This window comes from Homalodisca vitripennis, chromosome 5, assembly GCF_021130785.1.
Source record: "Homalodisca vitripennis isolate AUS2020 chromosome 5, UT_GWSS_2.1, whole genome shotgun sequence".
Lineage (NCBI taxonomy): Eukaryota > Metazoa > Arthropoda > Insecta > Hemiptera > Cicadellidae > Homalodisca > Homalodisca vitripennis.
The window spans coordinates 155,625,377-155,638,195 of record NC_060211.1 but is presented as its reverse complement, the minus strand read 5'-3'; the positions used below and the strand labels follow the sequence as shown (position 1 = coordinate 155,638,195).

Below are 12,819 nucleotides of genomic sequence, written 5' to 3'. Positions count from 1 at the left end.
AAACTCGGATCAATCGTTTACTGTCGTTGGTTTGGATATCTGAGTTTGTTTAAGGTATCCATATTAAATTAATTTGATGCCTTAAGCGGGACGGTATGGTTACTTACAACTATTGTGCAAATTAAAACTTAAAATTTTACTGTAAATTTGAATCAAGTCCAATTGAACAAAATTTTCAGATTAAACCCAGAATAAGTCATAGTAATTAAAAATGAGAAAGATAAAAATATGTAAGTTATATTTGTTATAACAATTTTTGAGAAATACTGAATTTTTGGTAAAAATTTTACTACTCTTTGAGATAAATAAGAAAGGTAATTTTTACTTTATACCAAGTGCTGCCAGAACAATTTTTATTATCTTTCTGTTGACCTGCTTGCATATGAAAAGCAGTTTTAAAATCAATTTAAAACATTTGAGCTTCAATCTTAATGTAATTTCTTTTATAAACAAAAATACGTTTATATTGAACTCACAATGATGACTGTAGTTCATATCATATGTATACATGTTCTAAATAATCCATAACAATTTGGTAGCTGTAGCTCTGATAGTTTATTTATTTATGAGGGAAACAGTAACTCTAAACGTGAGTTTCAGAAGATTACTGTTTTTTTACAAAAAAAAAAATGTTATCTTTCTCAATATATTTTAGAAAATAACTAATGATTTATTCTTGGTTTAATCCGAGAAATGTTTGTCAGATTGGTCTTCATTTAAATTTACAGTTAAAATTTAAGTTTTAATCTGCAAAATAGTTGTAAGTAACCATAAATACCAGCCCCCTTAACCGCTTGGCTGGATTTCCATCCTTGTTTTGTATTTTTCTTCTGCTCACATAATTTAGAGTGCAGTTAATTGTTTTAAAACTACTATTTGTAATAGTTGTCTAAGCTATTAATGCCAATTGTGGAAATTTGCTATCAATGTAAATTGTTGCTGCTCTTCACAAAGTCAAATAAAAGATTAATTTTCAACTTTATTAATTAGTTGTTTTATTTCAGCACAAATTCAACGCACATCATGGGCTACAGTTACCGAGAGACGTTTACTAGCAACAACACCAACTTTTATCCTCAACTTGGCACCGTATGGGTAAGCATCAACAAATAATGAATGTTTGAAAAAAAAAAAGGAAACTTGTTTCCATGCAGTACTGTAGGTAGTCACAAATAAATTAAATTCTAGTAGTATACTAATATTACTGCCAAGGAAAAGGGTGTATTTTAAATTAATGACTAGACTAACATTCAAGTGTACAATGACGATGCAAACTGAAATATGCTGTCATTCTGTGCCACTACATTGATATGCGGCTTTCACCAACAATAAGTGAATACTGCCATGTTTATTTGTAACACTACACACTACTGGTTTCTGAATAGTAAAATTTGAGATTGAATCAGATCGAATAGAATCCCTGTGAACCAAGTATCAAATGAATTTTGGAATCTAAAATATTTTAAAAACAACCAAAATTTGTTGAGTAGCTGTCAAACAACAGTATTTTTCAGAATAGTAGCTATTAAATATCAACAATTTATAAAATATTTTAGATAATATACAAAAACTAAATATTTTGTTAATAATATAATCCACAATACTGAATTAATTTTATTACATACAAATTAACCCTTTTAAACCCCGGCCATTCAATCAAGTGATGTGCCAGAAATCCCAAGCCATTTTCAGACAAAATGTAAGGGTTTTGTAAAAAATTCATAACTCAGTTATTTATTAAGATATTTAGGTAATTCTTTTTTTGTTTTACTTCTTTATACATGTAGCTTACAGAAATATACAAATAAAATTATTATTTTGAAAGAAATTTTTTTTTACATACATATACACATATAAAAAATAAATAAAAATGAAAACATTTCAAGTTTGATCATGGAAACCATATAGATAAAAAAATATTTGACACAAAAATACCCATTTACTTTATGATATATTTAATCCTTAATAAAAGGAAACAAAAATTATAGGCCTACCTTATTTACAAGTGGAGTAACATCAATTTTTGTAACTAGGTTACTAATTAGTGTATTTTCACTTACGGGAAACTTTGAACGATGTCTTTTACTCATTTTGAAATCAAACAAATAATAAACTACACTTTAACTGCCGTACTTTACACTGCTTTAACCTAAAACTGTGAAGAAAACGGAATATTCACAACCACGTGATATACAGCTGACTGCAACAAGCGTGAGCAGTCAGTCGAGACAAACTGCAATTGCTCAGTCACAGACTGACAAAATACGAAGTCAAACCATTACAAACTAATATATTTCGATGCAAAATGTCTTTGTGCACAAGTCTGTGAAATTTCAAAGCATTTGGTGAAATAGGTGGCCAGTAAAGTAATAAAAAGTGCACGTCCGCACTATACGGACGTCGGGAGTTGACGCCATTTTTTACGACGTCCGTATAGTACGGACGTCGGGGTTAAAAGGGTTAAACATTTTTTTTTATAAATGTGTCAAAACATCCACTGAGAACAGTTTAAACGAGACAGCTGTAGTGAAACGACCTTGAGTGTTACCTTGTAAGTACAATGTTAAACTTCACAAACATTTATGTTTTTATTTTGTGTCAAAGCATTGTTGGAGACATCTCATTAATAAGCATCCAAACACTTTTAATTTATCTTGTAAATTTTGTCTTTTCTGAATATTTAAATGATGTAGGATAAAAATGTTGACACTTTTTCAGAACAAGCAGTAAAGTATCAAAGAAACTAATAAGCGTTTGGATGCTATTAATCTTTTAATATGATACATCTCCCTTAATTCTAAAATTAAAAATAAGGGCATAAAAGTGTTTGAGGTTTATAATTGTTTTTTTGAGGTTAAAACCAAGATGGCCACCAGCTCAGAAGGCTCTTAAGACAACATATGACATTGGCAACAGCTAAAAAATAAAAATATTTGGTTAATAAATATGATCTAATATGTAAAGATTATATGTTTTATTTATTCCAGGGTGTCTCATTTAATGAGTGGATCAATGCCATTGCATGTGGGAGTGAGATGGGAAAACTGACTGTACTGTTTCGCCGCCAACTCTTAGTCACTGAGGATTCCAAGAAGGTCAAATCCAATTCAATGGTGAGTTCTTTATACCTTGTGCTAAGAATTAGATGGATAATTGTTTTTAGATTTTCCATTAAAATGTATTATGTAAAATTCATGCCTTATATAATAATCTGATAATCCCTGTGGTAGAAAAGCATAGAAAGTTACTAAGGTCAATGTGTGGTTGGTTACATAAAGACATTTTACTATGCCAATGGCAAATCTTTTTTGCCAATGGCGTAGTGTAGCGGGTACAACGGTTATCGGAAGATAACCAGATCAAGCAATGTCGAGCGGGACTGCTGCTTGGATGGGTGACAGCTGAGCGATCCTGTCCTTGCAAGCGGCCCGCCTGCCCGGCCATTGGTGGTGGTTCGGAAGTCACCTTTAAGCCGTTGGTCCCCAGGTTAAGTGTTAGAGAGGGCTTCTTAGCCCTAACTTCGCCTGGTAAAATAAGACATCTTTACTTTACTTTTTTCTTTACTATCCACAAAGTGTGGCTGCTACAACAATACATCTTTAATTCCTCTTTTGTATTTTAATGACTTTGTAAAATTGATGTCCATTAGTTATATGGGAAAAAGTGAAGTGTATATGACATATTGTGTGGTTTGAATGTTTCAGAGAGATGACCTGATAATGTGTTCCGTCCAACCCCTCAGTGACGTTAAGGGTAATGTGGAGATCGGTGAGAGGTACCAGGACTGTGTGAACAACGTAGGACTGGACATCAGCTTTGTGAGTATTGTAGGACAAATAGTGTTATGGGATTGTTAGCTTTTATAGAATAAATAAAACAAAATTAATAGTCGCACAGTAATCGCTTTGAAGGTCTACAACTGTTTGAGACTACTTATCACCAAATATTGTTACAATGATTTTAAACACAAATTTTATTCTTGGCTTGTAGTCAATCCATTTTATTGTTTAAGGTAGTTTTTGACTCATGTGTTTTATTCAGACTATATATTTAAATATATTGTTATGTATAAATAAATATAATAATATTGTTATATACTTCTTTTGTCATAATTTCTGAGGCTCTGTTTTACTTATTGTTATTTATTTATTTATTTGTTATCTTCTTGTAATTTAGTATTAATTTATTTATAATTTAAAACTGTATTTACTATGTGGGATAAATTGTTTTGTCAACTCGTGTTTTGGCTACCAAATTTGTCTGCCTAGACTTCTGTTTTAAAACTGGTTTTATATTTGTCTTATACATGATTTGTGTCATTGTATTTTTATTATTAGCAATATTGGTTGCTGTGATCCTAAGTTTAATGTGTATTTTAAAACTGTGATTTTAATTTTGATTTTTTTTTGTTTACATAATTTTATTTTTAAGTTAGTTGTGACACTGTCTATTGTGTTATGTGCATAATAACAATAGGGTATTTGAATTTTATTCAAGTTTGTATGGCTGTCTAAGAAAACTCCAAATCTCCAAGTTTGTGGGATTAAGAGCTATTTCAAACCGGATGCATACAAAATACACAAAAACCTGGAGAATGTTGCTGATTTTTTTAAGGGTCTACAGACTTTTTATTACTTTACTTTTCCTTAAGATGGGATCTGATTTCACTCCTTACACAGATAAATGTTTCTTCGTGGGTATTGTGAATCTAATCAGCGTGCGTGATGAAATATAGGTAGTTTTAGAAAAATTCCATTCTGATATAAGTAAGACAATTATACTGGACAAGTCTGTATCCTCTGGAATCCTATTGTCCTAGGAAATGTCCGAAATCGTACTAGCCTTTCTAGTTCGTATCGTCATCCAATTTTAAACAACAAAAAAACTGGGTAAGACAGCCTTTAGTTGTCAATGGATTAATACGGTGTTGGCCCAGTTCTATTCATAGTTGCAAAATAAATAGCAATTCCCCATAACTGAAATTGTTATTCTGGTTTTATTATTTAATTATGTCAGTTACTATAAACATATAATTTCATTAAAGGTTTTCAATGGCGGGGCTAACATGCTTCTGGAAGTAAAGTGATAAAAATACTTATTGTTTACCAATCTTTATTGAAATGAAATTAAGCTATTGCCACTTATATAGATTTAAATTTGATGTATACAATTTTGTTCTATGTTACAGAAAGGGAATGCCGGTGCAGTCAAAAAACCAACAGAAGCCAGTGTTGATACAATGGAAAATTACCCAATTCTCTCCATAAACAAGGTATTTATTTTATATTGATATAAATGTTGAACATTCAGAAAAACTGTGTAAATATGAGTCCTTGTCCGCTGGATATTGGAATTCTTAATGTTTCATTCTAAACTGGTTCCTGACTTCACCTGTTCTTGTATATAAAATTAAGAACCATCAAAGAATTTTGGCTCTTTGTTCCACATTGTGACAACAATCAGTAATTGTTTAAAGTCTATATATGGTGATTAATTTTTGAAGAGGATTGGTAGAGCTACCTCTACCAGCAGCATGATGGGAAATAGCAGTAGATTACTTACAAATTCCTGGTACAGTGATTGTGTGTAATATAGGTAATTAATGTGGGAATACCAACTACAGCAATTTCACATGGCCAGTAGCAGGACTACAGTGCGGTCTTATGATGGCCCCCTCGTGACCTGCCTTCAGTATTTGTCCGAGCTTTACCTGCTACACGATGGGCGATAGCAATAGATCACCTTCATGACATAATTATTATGTTTTATACAGGTCACGTGGAACACTAACTACAACAGTTTCACATGGTTAGCAGCAGGACTACAGTGTGGACTGGTGATGGCTCCTCACGTGACCTGCCTTCAGGCCAATGATTTGTCCGAGCTCTACCAGCAGCATGATGGACGATAGCAGTAGATCACTTACACCTTGTATTATAGTGTGTACATAGCCTTGTTTTCATAACATGTAAAACAATCACTTGTATAGAAAAGATTAATATATTAATTGATTGTAAATAGAATAACTATAGGATATGCCACTGTTGCAATTTGTTTACAATGTTGATGGCATTTTAATTTTGCACTTTTATTTCATCACATTTAATACAGTGTTTTTATTCAAGTATCGTTCTGAAAAAGTATCTAAAATTTCAAAGATTTTGATTGATTTAGATGATAGCGTATGTCACGAAGATAGAAGTAAATTTGATTTAAAAATATGAGGCAAATAGGTTTAATGAACTGAACATGTTTACAATTTTAATTTTTGCTAGTTTGTTGCCATTGATAAAGCCGGGTTTGCTAGCAGTGGTATATTGCGACCATTTCTGGGTGGTGTTAAAATCCCTTTTTCCTCCCAATGTTAATGCTAATTTGGCCAAACCTTGTTTCTTTACTGTTTTATGACCTTACAACAACAGACTGTCAACACAGACTGTTACCTAAATGATAATTGCTGTATTTTCCAAAGAGAAATAAAGGATCTGTTAAGTAATAAATTAATTTATGCTTTCATAAATAATGTTACTTGATACAAAATTACAAAATATTAGTTGTTAGGTTTTGCATTATGTCCATACAATATAGAACGCCAGGGAATTGATTTGGAAATCCATACAAAAGTATTTAAAATTATTTATTACCAGTCTTGTGAAATTTTGTTAATTAAAATCTGTAAGTGGAGGAAGAGACTTTAAAATCACCTTTTATCTTGTTTTGTGTAAATATATGTATCAAACAATATTTATTATTTGTTGTTTAACTTTATATTTTTTGTTACTCCAATCATTCAAATTTGAATGTTAGATATAACATAATTGATTTTATGTTTTGCACTCAAAATGTATAAATGTAAACTATTTGTACTGTTAATTTTTATTTGTTTTCTTTTTACAATGAAATTGTGATATTTTAATATTAGTCTATTGTATTTCCAGTTCCACTTAACATGAATGTGCATTAGTTATATTTTTCTGGATAATGTATTCTTATTGTTTACTGAGAAAGTTAATTTTATTACATCTACTGATTACAAATTGTCACATTATCTTTTGATATCTTGCGTACCATTATAAATTCATTAAGATATTGCTAAAACCTGGATATGTAACAAATCTGTGGATATTTTGTTGATTCATATTGTTGTGAACAGAGCTGAAAAATATACATGGCTCTCAGAGAAAGATGGTCATTTTATTTTTAATTCCTCTTTATCTGTTATACAGTAAGTCAGTAATTTTAGGTTCTGTTTAGTTTAAAATAGTATATTTCCATCACTAGTGCTGTTAATAGTTTTTTCCTATATGATATTTCGTCTTCCCCTTTGATGCTAAACTGAGCATGTAGATTCATTCAAGAACCAGAAAAACACATTAAATATTAGTTTTAAAGAATAATTTTTATTACACTGTAAATGATAGTAAAAATTAGTATAATTTATTATAAGCAAAACATCAGTTACTTGGGTAGCATGAATTTTTTCATTACAACACTAATCAATGAACTTTTTATTTGATTTATGTATTAGCTTTTTCTACTTGACTTTAAAACTATTTTAAAATTAATTACAACCTAACTTAAATCTTTGTCAGATAATTTATGAGTCATATTTTTTGCAAAATAAAGGCAACAATGATGTTTAAATTTTTTTACTGCTAACTAAATTTGAATAGTGGATTTCAGTGATTTCAAGTAATTAAGTAAGCAACAGGGTACTAGTGCAACAGGATTCTTGAATGCATAATTTCTAGCAAAACAAGAACAATCTAAAGCTGTATTTTCTAATCTAGACCAAAAAAATGTCACATGTGGTACTCACAACTACTATATAAAAAATATCTAATTTTGGTACAGTGTGATGCTATAGTATTTAGGCACGTGCCATGCACAGAGCGGCAAAATTTAATTTAATGTTTCCTATTCATAATAAAATATCAACAAAGCTTCAAAATAAGTATAATATTATGTTATATTACTCGTGAGTCGTGCCATTATAGGGTTATCTGAATGCGGGAGATGCACTGTAACTTACATAGTTTTGTGTATATCAATAATATTAGAGGGAATCTGTCACTGCTGCGCCATCTACAGCTCTACTACCTTTGGATATTCTTCTAAGGGGCAGCCCATTGCCATGCACTTAACCCTCAAGGGCCTGTTGTGCACTCTGGAAGTATACCATGAGGCCAACCAGTTAAGAGTTTCAGTAGTTCTACAAACAGCCGAAAACAACCGATCAGGTCCTTCTGGGGAACATTCACCACCTTTGTCCAGACTAGTAAAGATGGCGTAGTTATCAATACAATACAATACAATAAATTCTTTATTTCCATTAAACATGGGGTGCAATAGGCAGAGTCACATATCAAATTTAAATCTAATTTAACCTAATATCACAGTTAAACAACAACTTTCATTGAAAGTTGTATGTCAGAACTGAACATTTTTATGAAAGTTACTATGTCGTAACAGCTTTGTCAAGTAAACAACCTTGTATTAAAATCAAATAAAAAATTAGTTTAAGGTCTAAGGTTATAAGTTCAATTTAATTCAATTCAAATTAATTTAATAGTTGTCTCATTAAAAGTAAAATTAAAAAACAATTTATCATAAAATGGATTTACTAAAAGCCAGTTATATTTAACATTCTTAAATCTAACATAACTTGTGTGATGAACAATTGGTGGCAGCCTATTAAATAACTTAATGCTCATAACATTGTGGGAAGACATGGTTTTACTTAGCCTATGGTGAGGCACACAAATTAAATGACTAGACCTGGTAAAATGGTTATGCACATCAGTAGCTAGGAAGTGGTTATCCTAGTTATTTTTAACATGACATAAACATACAAATATACAAGTTGATCTCAGTTAGGATATTTTTTCTCTTACAAACAATGGTCTGCAATGATCAATAGGCCCAGAGAAGGTTAGGGTTCTTAGTGCTTTCCATTGTATCATTAGGACATTTGATATACCAATGGCATTCTCCCAGTACAAAATACCATATAGCAAGACAGAGTGAAAGAAAGCATAATAACATTGCTTTAAAAAAGATTGAAGGTACAATTCCTCTTAATCTTCTAATCAGGTACACTACTTTTGCCAGTGTATTACTGACATGTTCTATTATGTGTATGCCACAATAGTTTTGGATCTATATATATATATATATATATATATATATATATATATATATATATATATATATATATTGATATGGCTAACAACTTATCAGGCTGTACATTATCATAATTGCTGTTGAGAAGGCTATTTTATTTACAGAGAAATTTATTATTTGATTTGAATTTTTTCAACATTCAGTAAGAATTTTTTTGGTGCATACCACTCAACTGCTTCACTTAAAAATATATTTGACAAATAATCACACAAGTTGCGATAACAGCTATCAGACCTAAAAAAATGTGACATCATCAGCAAACATCAACACATTAGCAGATAAATTATCAGGGATGTCATTAACTATAATCAAAAAGAGAAAAGGGCCAAGAACAGATCCTTGTGGGACACCATGTTTAACCTGAACAACATCAGAAAAAGAAGCATTGACACAAAGTTTTTGAGAACAATTATTTAAGTAGGATTCAGAGAGTTTCAGTTCGGTACCAGTAACCCCAGAATGCTCTAACTTTATCAAAAGAATGCCACAATCAACACAGTCGAAGGCCTTGCTTAGTTCTCATAGCCTTCAAGTATTGAATCAACAAGGCCACCAACTGCAGACATACCAGACCTAAAACCAAACTGAGTAGGTGTCAGTAACTGATTCGTCTCAAAGTAAAAACCAATCTGCTTCTTAATTACCACATCCACAATCTTTGATATGACAGGGACCAGGGATATAGGTCTATAGCTAGCTGTATCCTTATTTCCCCTCTTATAAACAGGTACAACCTTTGATAACTTCAGTTGGTCAGGAAATGTGCCATCATATAGACAAGTATCCCCTCCTAACATGTTCAGCCATTTCCTACTACCCATAGCACATTTTACAGAGTGGGTCCTCTCGGAAAATGCTGAATCTGTGAAGATGCTTTCTCATGTGACTATGTGTTGTGATTTCAAAACCTGAGAAGACAACAATGTCTTTAAGGAGAGATGATGCCAGCCTGGGGAGGGTGACTGCAGGATCACATTCTGTTCATCCTCAGACTCGAATGAGGTCTCCACATTCACTTATGTACAGTGTAAACTGACTTCACAACAGCCTCAAAAGATTCACACCTACAAATACCACAGAAGGGTTGAGGTCATTTCAGATGCTGGCCCAAATTGGACAAGGCATCAGCTCTTTCATTCCCTCATTATCAGGAACCTTACAAACAGTCACATTGTTGATACTGCCAAGGGAAGAAATTACTATAACAATCCCAGACAAGTTTGGAGTTCAACACATGAGAGTCCAACACCTTCAGTGCTGCCTGGCTATCTTTGAAAATACTAATTTTCTTATTCCTATATCGGAGACGAAGATTCTCATGAGCATATTCCATAATGGTATGAATTCTGCCTGAAAAACTGTGGGATCGGACCCATAAGGACCACTAGCTCCCTGGATGGTCTCAAACCCACAATCCCATTACCTGTGCCAATTCTTGTTTTAGAGCCATCCTTAAACAATTCAAACACTTCTGATGAAAGTGATTTCCTTCCCTCCAATGAAGCCTCTCTACAAGGCATTGTAACCCTGAAGGGTATGTTAAAGGAAAATCTTTTGAGGCATCTGATCAGAAATCATGTGCAAAGCATTCTCCTGAATCATTTCCCACCATGTTTAGAGCTGCATTGATCAGTTCCGTGACTGTTATGTTGAACTTTGCACTCACATGAATTACAATACGTCATCTGTATACCCCTTTACAAGGACATCACCACTCTTGACGATGATGTGGATTCTGCACCCTCCAGAGAGACGACTGCTTTGGTGGATCATGCCAAAGTAGTGTGGAATTGGTGATTGGCTGCGATGTTAACTCGCATAGTGAGAGGCGTAGGGCAGCACCAATATAAACAGCAGAGATAAGTTTATACTAGAATATATATATACATATTGACAAATAGTCCAGTGATTGTAAACAGCTGTAGAAGAAGACTTGCAGGGCGTGCAACTCACTCACAATGGAGTTTGTCTGTGATATCCTTCAGAAGCATCGAGTAGGCAATCAACTCGTTAGTCCTTACAAATCTTCTGGGGGGAACGGAATAATGAAATAATGAAATGAAATAATGATTTATTTTCAATAAATAATTACACTGAAATTATAAACTACTTATTTGAAAATACTAATCCATCTTTATCCAGTTGCGATGGTTTAGCAATACATAAAAAGTACAGATCTTAGAGTCTACCTTAATAATATAGTAAATAGTGCGTGCGAGCCTGTGCAGCATCTTGTACAAAACATTGTATACATTTCTTAAGTTAATATAAAATACTAAAGAATATATATTATATTATTAAAGACCGGTTTGCTTGCAACAGATAAGATATTCTCGGTCCCCGGCTGTGTAGACTGTTTAGGGCCTCTGTGGCACTCGGGTATGTTGCTCTATCCTGGAGAGTATCCAGGGATGTATTTATACCGAAGAAGACGAGATCTAGCCTGGATCGACCTGTCTTTGGCCGTTATGTCTGCCTTTACTTCTCCAAACCATGGAGATGATTGCTAGGTTTGTTTGTGAGGGATTTCTCAAGGGGTGCCCTCTATATCCAAATGAGCATGCTTACACTCCAGGAAGATCATACGACTCAGCCCTAGTATACTGAATTGAGAAGGCGCTAGAAGCGAATTAGCCATGAGTGTCTTTCTGAACATCAAAGGTGCTTTTGACAACACAGACACTCAAGACAATTGTCAATGTAGTCTCGATACGGTTCTCTCTCTTTGCAATATAAATCCTCCTCAGCGTTTCTGAGCTAACGTCAAGATATACGAGGATATTCTTGTACATTCACAGAAAGGTATATCCTGGAAGCCCATTTTTAATATCCTATCAAATTAAGATAAAATGTGGATATCTCCTACATTTAATGTAGTTGTTAAAATATAGCTATATTCCTGAAATGGTATTCTTCAATGACCTTATGTGTTATAGAGCGGTTTCCAAAGGTATATTTCCAACAGTGGTGGGTTTAGTTACAAACCACGCCAACGATTAATTTGGAATGGGAGATTCTTTAATTTCACTTGGAAATATCAAGATGTAATGCATTTATTGGATTTAAAAAATAAATGTTGATTAATAACGCTGCATCTGATAGGAGCCTGCACAATCGAGCTTCCTACACAACCTTTATTCATCGACATCTCATTTGTTTACTCGGTAAATTAAACACGCACTTTAACTGCTTACTGACATTATAGAATGGTTTATAAAAGGCATAACATTGTTTGCTTGGTGGTATAAATACACTTGATATTTAAGTTATATATAACCCTTAGTGTCTCCTGAGCAAAATGTTGGATAAATAAAAAAAAAAAACGATTTATGTAATTTTGTTCACAATTATCACGGCACATTTTAAATGATATTATGTTGTTTTATTTTCAAAATAAAATTATTAGTTTTCTGAACAATAAACTCAAATCTGTACTGTTTTAGAGTGCAAAGTCAAATAATGATTAATCATGATTAAATAATTAATTCGTAAACTAATGTAACTTATAGTTAACCAAGGGAAGCAACTTTGAGTTTTATAATTTTAATTTATGTTCTATGAACAGTTTTTCAAAGTTGTACCTAGCGTACTATTAATTTGTGCTCCTATTTAATTTGATTTTGGTATGGTTTTTGT

The 12,819-nt window shown here is 32.5% G+C and overlaps 1 protein-coding gene across 1 annotated transcript in view; it reads left to right on the top strand.

Annotated features, from left to right (window-relative positions):
• Positions 1-7,184, top strand: part of LOC124363050 — a 35,414-nt gene extending 28,230 nt beyond the window's left edge. Inside the window, exons 15-19 of the mRNA XM_046818116.1 lie at positions 1,005-1,095; positions 2,988-3,113; positions 3,705-3,818; positions 5,189-5,272; positions 5,774-7,184. Of these exons, the coding sequence (XP_046674072.1) occupies positions 1,005-1,095; positions 2,988-3,113; positions 3,705-3,818; positions 5,189-5,272; positions 5,774-5,911 (553 nt within the window). The 3' untranslated portion in view covers positions 5,912-7,184. The remainder of the gene's footprint in view (positions 1-1,004; positions 1,096-2,987; positions 3,114-3,704; positions 3,819-5,188; positions 5,273-5,773) is intronic.
• Positions 7,185-12,819: the final 5,635 nt, after the last annotated feature.